The 12,772-nt window shown below is 37.1% G+C and overlaps 2 protein-coding genes and 1 long non-coding RNA gene across 5 annotated transcripts in view; 2 read left to right on the forward strand and 1 right to left on the reverse strand.

The window, feature by feature from the left end:
• LOC117627875 overlaps positions 1-12,772 on the forward strand; it is a 53,899-nt gene that overhangs the window by 17,244 nt on the left and 23,883 nt on the right. The window lies entirely within an intron of this gene.
• On the forward strand, positions 4,398-6,730 carry LOC117627867 (F-box protein At2g26160-like). Its single transcript, XM_034360138.1, has 2 exons — positions 4,398-4,689; positions 5,301-6,730. The coding sequence occupies exons 1-2, from the start codon at positions 4,562-4,564 to the stop codon at positions 6,496-6,498; spliced, it is 1,326 nt and encodes a 441-aa protein (XP_034216029.1). The 5' UTR covers positions 4,398-4,561; the 3' UTR covers positions 6,499-6,730.
• LOC117627965 lies at positions 6,820-8,764 on the reverse strand. Of its 2 annotated transcripts, none has more exons than XR_004585875.1 (4): positions 8,573-8,764; positions 8,142-8,256; positions 7,884-7,953; positions 6,820-6,913 (listed from the first exon to the last, which is right to left on the reverse strand). It is a non-coding gene; the product is annotated as an uncharacterized LOC117627965 (long non-coding RNA). The 2 variants fall into 2 exon arrangements; XR_004585874.1 differs by lacking the exon at positions 6,820-6,913 and adding an exon at positions 7,365-7,512 and having other exon boundaries at positions 8,573-8,750.

Here is a 12,772-nt window from a genome sequence, read left to right on the forward strand (position 1 = left end):
GATTTGGTGAAATGATGGAAGAAGCCAGTCTAATATTAGCTTTTGTGAGGGAGGCTGGTACCGAAGAACGCTTTGAAGAAATAACCATCACCTATGAATAATGGCCACATGCTATTCCAATGTATAGAAGATGAAGCAGACTGGATTTTCACAGCCTGAGAAAGTGAACAGGGAGAACTGATCATGAGGAAACACAAATCTATATTGATTGAACCAGTATTATTAGGGAACCTCACTGCTTGCATAGTTTGTTGTGCCTTATTCTTTTGTTTTCTTCTTCAAATGAGTTTTAAAACTTAGTTGTGGAATTGAGATTTCATCTATCGAGACAAAATCTGACAGCAGCTTCAATTTGGTTTGAGCATCTGATATGGAGCAACTGTTATGGGGGCTTACTTGCTCATTTAGTCTCAATTTCAGTAAATTGTTTTCCAGTTTCTGTTCATGCTGTAATGATCAACAGTCTGGTGGGGTCATATTATTCGATCTCTGGTTAATAAATTCTCTGGTTTTTTTGTTTACAGCTCAATAATTTACGGATAAACTAGACTTGTGTTGTGTGTCTGAGATTTATCATGCATGTGTTCCGAATCTCAAGCATTTATGGCCCAACAACCTTCTCTGTCTTGAATTACATCCTCACCTCATCGACATGCACGATTGCACATGCTTGTCTCCTTACCTCTACTCTGTCTTCTCATGCCATTGTGTTGTGTGTTTTGTAACTTATTATTTACATCCTGACAAGAAAATTGGAATGTTTCTAAGACTAAAATCTACTCTGTGCCCAACAACAACACACATATTGCAAAAGAATTACTGCTAGAAAGTTAGAAACTTTCTCTGCAAAACAGTCCCTTCGTATTATTGTTTTGTTCATTTGGGCTTGGTTCTAGGAATGAAATGATAAAAGCTGCTAAAAAAGTGACCGTTGTTGCAGTGTGCCTGCTATTTTTCTACATCCAAAAGACTGGTCCAGACTTTTGAAATAGAAGGCACAAAATGGTCCAGTGTATTTATAAGGTAGTTGCAGATTCTGACTGAAGCAGCCTGTACATCCAATTATGTTCTGGCTGGCCCCTTCATGGTTGAACTATTTTTTTGGAACTTATGGAATCTTTCTAGCCCCTGGAGGGTCCCTAAAGTAAAGCACTTTATGTGTGATTATTGAGTTACAGAATTATAATGTTGCTTCTTCTAATAAAAAAAGGAAAAACAAATCCATCCCTGATGGACCTGACGGGGGAGCTTTCTGTTCATACAATTTCTCTGCTCCATTTTGTTTCTATTAAATTTTGAGGCATGTGAAGGATGAAACAAGCATAAAAGAGTTTTTAACTGTTTAACTCGTGTATGGTAGTTTAATTAGTTGAATGTGCTTTCCTTTTTTACAGCTTACACAGCCGACAATCAAAAAGGATGTGGTCATTAAGTGCCTAGAGCTTTCTAAATTTGGTATATATCACCTCAGATGTGGTCCTCAGAGGAAATATGGACAAGATGTTTGACAACTCAATCATGTTAGGTTCCAGTTTTGAGTTGCTTCTTTGTGAAGCGCATTGAAAGTGGAGTGTTAAGGGCCTCAGGTTTGGATCACAAAGATACAAGAAAAAGAAAGCTAGATTTGTAGCCTTCTAAGGATGTCATGGCGGAGGAAGGAAGCATTTGAAAACTGAAAGTTACTTTCCTATTCACGTCTGAATAAAAGTGCCTCTCTGCACACTTGAGTCAAAGCCTGTCAAATTATTAGGGGACTTCTCAGCTTGAAACCTTGTTGCTGGCACGAATGATTCTGGCCTGCTGTGGCGCATCATCTGTTGGTCGAAGTTGGTCTTCTCATGTCGATATGTTTTGTGGGCATCTCCTGCAACTTTGACAGATTTTTGGCTCTTACAACCCAATAGAAACTAGGGACGATGCCTTGGAATATCTTCGTTCATTCTTGCTTTGGCATTTCTGGTGTTGTTTGGAACCATTTTCATTGGACTTAGCCTGGCTGATCTTCACATTCTGACATCAGAGAGAAATCAGCAACACTGGCAGTGACCACACTCCACTCTATGCTTGCCTCATTGGGGCATAACAAGTTGTTGGGGTCATGCAACCAGATGTTGCAGCATCTGATGCCAGCCTTGCAAGAAAAGGGTTGGCTTTGCCTGTCAGGCTCTCCATCTCAAAGAGATCTGAACTTGCATCACTATCTGACTCATTATTGTAGATCACTCCACCAGAGTTTGCAGGAAACTCATCCCAAGGCAGCATTGAAAACAACCAAGGACAGCTACAATGGCCTACCTCTCTAAAAGACCAACTTTAAGTATTACATCACCTAGGTTTTAGTTAGCCTTCCCAACAAGTTGAAGGAGCTTCTTTTTATGTATTGTGAAAGTTCCAGTTTTCTACATGCCACGATTTATATCCGCAAACTCTTTAACCATCCCATCAATCAACCTAGAGAGAGAGAGAGAGAGAGAGAGAGAGAGAGAGAGAGAGAGAGAGAGAGAGAGAGAGATTTAGATTGCAATAATCTGCCATACAAGTTCTCCAGAGAATTTGAAATGCAGCAGTGCTGGTTTATGTAAAAAGCAAGATAGAAACACAACGCTGTATAAGAATGAGCACATACCTCTTCATACGGTGGAAAAAATAGCAAATAAACAAAGAATAGCTAGCTGATTGGCAAACTAACCTGAGGAGTTCCTAAACTACTGATTCAGGATAACATATTTAAAATTTCTTAAAGCAAATTAGTATAAAAATCAGTCCAAAATCCCTCTTATTATTGCTCAAAGAAGAAAAAATGAATGCATCGAACTGCCTAATGCCCCAAAGATGATTTCTTTATATCTATATATCATGAGATGAGACTTGCAGAATATCTGAAGAAGGAAATTTAATTACAACAAGAACTTCAACAGTGTTGAAGAATTCACATTTGACAGCAAACAATTGGAAAGAAGAGACCGGTCACTTATGTTATGGCGACCGATCTGATTTGTGAATTCAGAGCATAGAATAGAAGGATTGAATTGAGACAACGACTAGCAAATAGTCAGCATGTTGAAAACAAAGGCATAAAGAAATGTTCATTAAGGAAAGTCATTAGCTAGAAGAAAAGAAACTATATGTAATGTATCTTCATTTGCTACACCTACAGATGAGTGAAATATTCCAAGAAATACGTTTGTTTGTTTTGTAATTATCATCAGAGTCAGAGGAGAGAGAAATAAATTAATGTTCCTTATGATTGATACAGGACAGGTGGACAAATTGGCTTGTGGAGGATAGTCATAGTTTTAGTTTAGTAGTGAAGAATTTACCATTCTGCACTGGCGGGCATTTTGTTATCAGTAAGTAAAGATTAGTTTTTCCTTTCTTCTGGAATCTATATATAGATATGATCTTCTTATATGCAGACTACGTTCCTGAAGGTTCAGGTTCATTCATATTCATATCATAGTGCGGGCAGGCAGGCAGACAATTTCAAATTTTATTATTTTCATGCGTTGCCTTAACTTTCTTTTGTTAATTAATATTCTTTCCTTTCCAGGACTAGCAAAAGCTTTCCGTCATAGCTATACCTGTTATGTTACTTGATTAATGGTTGTTTTGTTATAATAATTAATGGTTTATGTATGCTGGTAATGTAAGGTTAATTTGATGCTTCTGTTCTGTGTGCCTGTGGTTTTTGTTTCCTTATTTTTCAGCTTTTGTTTGTGCATTTGCAGTTGCTATGGGAGGTGATCGATTAGATTACATCTTAATGACTACGTGATGCAAAGCAGACATGTGTTGAATGAGGACCATTACATTTACATTACTAGTCTAGGAGTTTAGGAGTTATTTTCCTAACTAAAATAGCAAACAAAAATTGCTTTTACTGTTTAGAATTAGTGGTTTCAACTCGTCAATCAGGTTAAATACATAAGAATAAAAGAAAGAATAAGTGTCACGTCAATTATTTCGAAGTACCAGATGAGAGGTCAAAAGGGAGGGTGGGGGTGGGGAGTTAAAGAGGAGGGGGTGGTGGTGGTGGGTGTTTTGGGGGAGGGGAGGGGAATTAAGAGGAAGAAGAGGAGATGTATTTTTTAAAAATATTTCCATTTTCCGTGCACTTCTTAAAACTTAATAAAATACACGCTTTTTAAAAATCAAACATACAATACACGTATTATAAATGTACATACTTATTCTTCACGTTTAATACACGTGTTTTTTAACAACAGTTTCACCCTTTTTCAATGAAATTGGACCATTTGTGAATTTTTAAACCCAAAAATTTGAAATTTTAGTTGGATTTTGTAATAAACAAAATTTTAAAAATTAAAAATAAATAAATAAATATTATGTAGCAGCCAAACTTTTCATTGAATAATGTTGAATAGAAGAAAAGAAAATTCAAAAGCAACAAACGCAAAGACACAAAATTTGGTTGGGTCGGGACGCATTCAGCTTCACCCAACACGACGCGGAGGAGACTTTACGCCCGCCATAACATAAGTTAAGCAGGCACAAAAACTGCAACTGCGGGCAGGCAGGCATCGGCGGACAAGACCCACTGATGAGGGAGGTTGAGGTTGGGTACGGATCCAATGAGTTTATCGGTAGCGGAGCAACAAGACCCGGTGCTGCTCCATTACGTCGATGCAGCATCTCAAAAGTTGCAGAAAGCTCGTCGATTTCATGGAGGTAAGTTAGTTTTCAATTTATCCTTTTTTTATTTTGGATTTTTCACTCTGATTAAGATTAATCAACCAATCTCTATTCAATTTAAAAGTTTGGATGTTAATTAATATGGTTTCGTTGACTGACGAAGGCGATTAATTTTCAACTTTTGAACTTAAAGGCGGTTAATTTTCGCTAGTATCTAGTCTGACACTAGAGGAAGGGATTTCCTAATTGTTTCTTTTTACAAAAAAACCGATAAGATTTTAATTAATTCCTTTAATTCTTATTAGGATTTCCTTGTTGATGTTGGAAAATGGTTTCCTTATTCTCAACGGAGATTTGTTTTCAATGCCTTTTCCTTGTTGATGTTGGAAAATGGTTCCCTTATTCTTAAAGGAGATTTGTTTTCACTGTCTCCTTGTTATAAATAATTCTCCTCATCATCAACTACTATCTAGCAAAGCATTCTGCATCACAAGCATACAATTATACCCTGCTCCAGTTTCCTTCTTTTTTCTTCTCTGTTCTGGTTTTGCCTTTTCCTTGTGTTTTGAATTCAAAATTAAAGTTTCATAGCAAAGAATTCATTTTATGTCCACTTTTAAGTTTGATAAGGACCCCTGTCGTCGTAGGACCACGGCTGTCAGCTTCAGCATTGGGGAATGGGCAAGTTATCCAGCACTAGTCTTTTTGATTCTGGATAAGTTATTAGAACCCATTGACCATGTCCGTTTTGCTGCCGTCTGCAAGAAGTGGCATTCTATGTCCAAACTCTATAATCAGGCAACGCAGCGGTGGCACAACAAACAACTTCTCCCCATGCTCTTGATCCCGAACCAGGACAAAGACAACGACCGAAGAGTATTGTACAGCATTTCTGAAGGAAGAATCTACAACAATATTCAACTACAAGTTCCTTTTAAGAGGAGGTGTAGTGGCTCTTGCCATGGCTGGTTTGCCACAGTTGATCCAACAGACCAAGGTGTAGTGACCGTAACACTCAGGAACCCTTTCACAAAAGCGAATCCGATTTGTCTCCCTCCCTTGAATGCCCATGTCTCAGTTTATCAACCATCCTACTATGAGCATTATGTTCCTAAGGTTATCTTGTCCGCTGACCCCACTCAGAATCCGAAGAATTATGTGGTTGTAGCACTTTACCGTTGCTGGTTTGAGTTGGCTTTCATCAAGGCAGGCCAAAACGCTTGGACCTACGTCAACCCTGCTGCAATTTCATATGGTGATGTTATATTCTATAAAAGCCAAGTGTATGCAGTTACATCATTTGGAGCTATTGGGTCGTTGGATGTTTATGGTACTGATAGTAATAACCCTTCACAACCACCATCGATAAAGCTACTCACACCTCGAAAGCCATTCCGGTCTTATTGTTTTCATGCATATCTTGTGGAATCAACTAAGGGAGACTTGTTGCATATACTAAGATATTATGTGCCAAAGGACGGTGCTTATAGGTTTCGTAATAGACAGACTCTGGGATTTGCGGTTTACAAGTGGGTGTTGAACGATGAAGAAGATGGAGGTTCTACTGCGCACAAGGTTGAGGTAAAAAGCATTGGAGATGAGGCTCTGTTCGTGGGCGACAATCATTCAATCTCTGTTTTGGCTTCAAACTTTCCTGGATGTCAGCCAAATTCCATATATTACGCCGATGATTTCCTATCAACTTCTCCTTTGTCAGATGGTGATGAAGCAAATGATATGGGGATCTTCAACTTGGAGGACGGAACCATCACACAACATTACTCAGTGAAAACCAATACTCAGAGAGCTATTTGGGTTGTGCCACCTTTTAATGGACTATGTTAGTCTAGCCTCTAAATCATCTTACTATTCATTGAGCGTTTCCTTGACAATTTAGGATGTTTTTATAGGTTTTTGCTTTATTTATTACTGTGTGCCAATTGAGTTTTATTTATTTATTTTTAAACTGAGGTTTTTGTATTTTGCATTTTTTATTTTTAATTAAATTTAAATACAGTGTGAATGTACTATTTTACTACGATTTAATAAAGTGTCTTATGTTTAGTATTTTCATTAATCAAGGGCAAAAGTGGGGATTTTGTATATTTCTCTTTTAAAACTTCCAGCTTTATATATATATAACGAGAGTTTGGGCATGTCTTTACATATATATACTACTGGTGGGGGAAGGGGATTTTTCTGCCTTGATGTCTGTTGAGAAGGGATCTATCTCTTGTTGGCTCTACTGTAGAAGTGGTTTCTGTTGAATGAAGGCAATAACAATTATCACTGAATTAAGTTAAAAAATCAACTTGACAAACAACAATTTAGACACATCAAGCATTCTATTAATCTTATGGACAAAGATATAAGCTCAATTTATTTAATTAATTGATAACAAATTTAGAACTGTGACAATTTATTAAATAGGCAAAAAAATCAATTGCATAAACTACAATTTAAATACGCCAAGCATTGTACGAATCTAGTGGACAAAAGTATAATTTCAGTCATTGCACAAATTATTAAATACCTATAACATAATGAAACCAAAAGATCCAAACTTTAATAAAATCAAACCAAATACCCATAAACCTTGCCCAAGTTTGTCGTACAGAAGCATAGAAAATCTATAGACGCCTATGGTCAAAACTGATACATATATTGCCATTTATAGACCAAGTTAATCCAATGAGGAAGTAAGCTGATACAGTACAAAAATAAACTGTATTGCCATTTATGTCACAACACCTACAAATCTTAGTAGAATAACACTTGGTTCCACTTGAAATTTGTAGCAGAATACCTACAACTCAATAGAATAACACTTGGTTCCACTTGAAATTTGTAGCACAATACCTACAACTCAAGAAATATAAAATGATGTGATTAGCCTATATGGTAGATTGCAGAATTAATGATAAGAGTTGATCAATAAGACTTGTGTTAACTGTGAGAAATTAATGTTCAAGCAAATACATAGGTTATAATCAAGTTTGTAACAAATTATTAAAAATGGTATAATAGCAGTTGGCTATGACCGAATTTAACAGAAAATTCCTTAAAAAAGGATGAAATACCAAAATTTCATTCAAATCAAGAAACACAAATAAAACATTTTGGACAAAAATTTAACTACTTTGAGCATAATATTCTGGGACAATAAGTACACAAAAAAGTTTCGAACAAAAACAGGAAAAAGAAAAAAAAAAATTTCAACCTTGTCTAACCTGCAAAGAACCTCCTTCTACTCATAGCCTCTTCTGGATTCTCTTGTACATTGTTAACATCTTGCACAAACTGAAAAGCCACAAAAAGAAAATAAATGAAAATCACCACAACCTCATCTAAAAACACCAAATGAACTAATGCTTTCTAATGAACACATTGTAGTCCATAAAACCCAAGAAAAATGTCAAATTATGACCAAATAAATCCTGCATATTTTCCTTCTGACAGAATAGTAGGAAACAAAACAATCACTTTACCTATGGAAGCATTTTGTGGAAGGCATTGAAATGAATGGGATCTAAATCACATGGAGTTCTATCAATATTAAATAGCACTGCTTCAAGTGGAGCAAGTCCAAAGAGGGAACTTTTGCTGGTTCCAGAGACACATCATAGAAGGAAAAAAAAAAAAAAAAAAAGAAAAGGCAATGAGGCATTAGTACAACAAAAGAATGAAACCAAAAAAATACAAATGTAACATTTGCACCACCTGTTTCTCTGTAACTGATCTTTCATCTTTTCATTGCTCAATTTGTACGGAACATGAGATGATACCAAACATATATATACTTTTGAATAGTTGTGATAATTTATTTAACTACTTTAGGCATAATATTCGGGGAGAATAAGTGAACAGAAAGGGTCTAACAAAAACAGGAAAAATAAATAAAATAAAAACCATTTTCAACCTTGTCTAGCCTGCAAAGAACCGCCTTCTACTCACAGCCTCCTCTTGACGCTCTCATACACTACTATCATCTTGCAAAACCTGAAAATCCACAAAATGAAATTGATCACAATCTCAGCTAAAAACATCAAATGAACACATTGTACTCCATCGTTAAACCCAATAAAAAGGCCACATAATGCGTAACCGCTATTTCTTAATATGGGCTCTCCATATACATATATTTCACAAATTTAAGCAAGAGAAAAGAACTGTAAATCTGTTTGAAACTGAAAAGAAAAGAAAACAAATTATCATCCCCATATAAGAATAAGAAAAAAAAACAGTGCAACAAAAATATGGAAAAATATTTAATCCCATAATGGAATTTATTTGCATAAAATCACTTATAAATAAAAGTCCACTCACTCCTGGTCCGAGTTAGCTAGACCTCCTGAAGGTCCCTCCTGCGGGTCTGCCTGACCCCGGGTGCCTGGCTCGACAGAAACGGTGGCCGGAGGTGGGAGATGGACGGCGGTGAAGATCAGGTGACACCGACAGCTTCTTCTCCATTTTCTGGATAAATCAAGGCGGCTGGAGGCGAGAGCTGGCTGGGGCTGGAAAAGGACGACGTCCCGGTCATTTTGGTACCGGCTCCGTCCACAGCCGTGGCCGGTGGCCGAAGTTTTGAAGAAGGGAAGTGAGGCCGACAGAGAGGAAGAATTCGCGGGAGAGAGAGAGAGAGAGAGAGAGAGAGAGAGAGAGAGAGAGAAAATTCTGAGTTTTATAAAATCATATTTCGAAATATTTACGATTGTGCCACTGAGTTTCTTTTGACCATATCTCTCTCGTTCTCTCGTTACAACTCCGATTCGGGCCCACTACGTGTCTATGAACTCATTTTCACCGTGCTCTACGCAACGGTGTCTGTAGAATTGTCAAATTCCTTTCCGGTCAAAAAGTCAACTTTTCATTAATAATTATAATAAAGGGCAAAATTATATTTCCTCATAATAAATTACTAATTAAATATGAATTTTCGGTTTGGGTCATTACATGTGCTGCCTCCCTGATTGGATCTTCATTGGAGCTCTCTCATGGCTCAATCATTCTTTACTTCATGAATTCACACGTACGATTTGGCCCTTCCAAATTTCATTGACAGATCTTATAACTTGACTTGGATTTATTTCACTTCCTCAAAGAAAATCATAGGTTTCAATAAAATTTTGGAAGTCATATGGAGAGAGGAAGAGTATAAGGGGAGATAAAAAATAGTGGGAAAGGGTGGGGAGTTGCGGGTGAGGGTTCGAGATGCAGCTATGGCGTGGGTTACGAGTGGGAATGGGGGTGGTGGGCGAGAAAAATAGCAGATGAGAGTAAGGAGAGAGGGCATATGAGGGATGGGGGATGGGAAAGAACAAAAAGAATTTTCAACCTTTTTCTTAATTTTTAAATATTTTTTTATTTTAGATGTTTATATATAGATATTTTATCTTATCCACATGTCACGACATTATTAGAGATGTGGAGTCCACTTACCTTTCACGTCAGCAATTTAACAAAGTTTCTAAGGCAAATTTGCCTTGCAAGGTTGGGTTTCTGGAATCAGTTGAGTATCTTGTTGAACCTAAGGAAGTCATGAACTTCACACTGTTTTCACTAGAGTTCTTTTGGTTTTATATTTATAGATAGAACAAAGGTATGAACATATTATAATTTTTTTGTTTATATTTAATATGCTAACATGATTAGCGTTAGACTTGGTCCAAACTTTCGATCCCTTTTTAGCATCTCTAACCGATGATCCTAACTACTCTGTGAAAGTTTGAGTAGCCTCAACCCTCTCAGTCCTACCATCAATCCCGAAATTCTCACCTACCTGTCTTAACGCATCAAATCTAGAACCCATATTTCGACCTCCTTTTCCTCCGACTTCCTGAGTCACACCTTTAGGTCTCCTTCGATCTGGACCATTCATCCATGGTCCACGCAAATTCTCAATACCATCATCAAAACCCTCTTTCCCCATTACAGTATCACCTCCTACCAAACCATCATTACCCATATTGGATCCAGCACCAGTCTTCTCCACAGGGGCAACATCTTGCACATCACAGTGTTCCCTTTTGTGACCATATCGACCACACATATAACAAATATTTGAAACGTCTTCATACTCCACATTGTACCAAACATTGTTAATTTGAACAAACGCCTAAAGAGGCCAAGACAAATCCAACTCTACACAAAAGTCATGCAAATTTCCCCCGATTATGAGAAGTGGTGAGAGCATCAATCTTCAACAACTTCCCCAACAACTTCCCAATTCTTTTCAAAGCCCACACATCGAAACACTCCAGGTGAATTGTAGAAACACGAATCCAAGCGGCCATTCGAGTGATCTTCTTAGTTGCAAGAGAAAACTCAAGCCTCTATTTCTGCATAACCAAACATTGACCAGCAATGATCCATGGTCCCCCAGTCAAAATGAAATTGAGATCCCTTTCAAGCTCAAAATGAACCACGAAGTAATCATTGACCAAATCAACCAGTTTACACCCTCCAGTTGGGCTCCACTTTTGTTGAAGTCCAGCATGGAGATAGTTGTAGGAATGGATCTCCCAAGGAGCTTGATAATAAGAGCATTCTGCCAAGGTTTGCAAAGACGATCCATGGCGTGATCTGAAACCTGGATACACGGCCCACGATCTCCACGAGAAACAGTCACATCCTCATCGTCATTCAAACCCTCATATTCTGCATCCAAAGAATTAACATCAATTCCAACATTTCCAACCACATTTATCTTATTCATGAGCTTATCTCTAAAGCACTAAGAACCAGAAGCCGATTTGGGTAGCATCGTGTTCGTAGATGGCGGCGCAGCCATATTGGGCGCAGACATCATCTCACTCTCCACATCCCCAACGTTCGTAGCTCGACCTCGCTTGGGTAATCTATAATGTTTAAGGAAAACTCCAGGCAAGCCTTCTTCCATGGAGAAACGAAGCCCAAAACCACAACAGACATCAGAAAACAATCAGATCTACACCGGGAAACCACCTTAGATGGCAATTCCCAGTTAGCTGTGATGGAAAACGAAAACTCATAAAAACTAGGCTTGCGCGTGAAGCTCATTGAAAAATCTTAAATTTTCATATTAAATAAATCCTCAATTTTTTTTTTTTGGTCTCATATTAAATCATCAATTAAAAAATGCTACAAAAAATCTTCATTTTTCAGTCTCATATTACATATAAGAAAGATATGAACATATTATAATTTTTTTGTTTATATTTAATATGCTAACATGAGAAGAAGGCTGGAAATCTGGTACGAACAAGGCCCAAAGACTACTGAGCCCAATAAGTTTCGAAATGGGTCAGCATTGTCCAGAGCCCAATAAGGGATCGCTGCTTCTTGCGAGCCTGACTCAATTACCTTTCGTAGTAAGTAAGTAAAAATTATATTTTGGAAAAAAATTATGAAAAAAGAGGTATATGTTGTAAAGTATAAAGTAGTGGAGCCAACTTACTATTTGTTTGTAGACTTTGGTGCATGATTGTATTGTAGATTCACGGGTGTGTATTGTAGATTCACAGGTGTTATCCACCCTTTCCCTATAAAAGGCTTCTCTCTATGCAAAGAGAGACCATGATCTGAGAAGAAGAGAATAGAAGGAAGAAAGAAGAAAATAGAGTGAGAGTCAGAAAGAAGAGAAAGAGTGGAGTCTATCTGAAGAGAAATTCTGTCAGTGTAAACACCACAAAGAGAAATATAATTCCACTCCCAATATTACAGTGGTACTTCTCATCCTCTTATTATTCTAGTTTTATAACACGTTATCAGCACGATAGTCTCTCCTTTTATTTCTGAAATTTTTCCAACTCAACACTATGTGGTTATTTCTCTGTCTCCTCTCTACTACAACGACATGCAAACTTTCTTTTTTGTGTTCTCACAATTTCTATGTTGCTTAATCCATGCTTGTTTAATTTACTTCTTTGTAACGTAATTTGTAATTTCTATGTTGTTTAATCAGTCCTGTTATTTTATGGTGGTGTAATTTTTTACCCATCGCGTTGTAATACAAATTATTGTAATAAAATGATGGTGTGATCTTAAAACCCATCTATTATATCTTGATTAGTGGAGCAGTTATATTCCCCACACTATATAATATATTATGCACTTCATATATATTAGGTGGATGTTTTTA

Source organism: Prunus dulcis, chromosome 1 (genome assembly GCF_902201215.1).
Source record: "Prunus dulcis chromosome 1, ALMONDv2, whole genome shotgun sequence".
Classification (NCBI taxonomy): Eukaryota; Viridiplantae; Streptophyta; class Magnoliopsida; order Rosales; family Rosaceae; genus Prunus; species Prunus dulcis.

Coding starts and splice junctions, on each gene's coding strand:
- LOC117627867 (XM_034360138.1), top strand. CDS start 4,562: ATGAGGGAGGTTGAGGTTGGGTACGGATCCAATGAGTTTATCGGTAGC. Junction 4,690..5,300: donor AGCTCGTCGATTTCATGGAG/GTAAGTTAGTTT, acceptor CTGTCGTCGTAG/GACCACGGCTGTCAGCTTCA.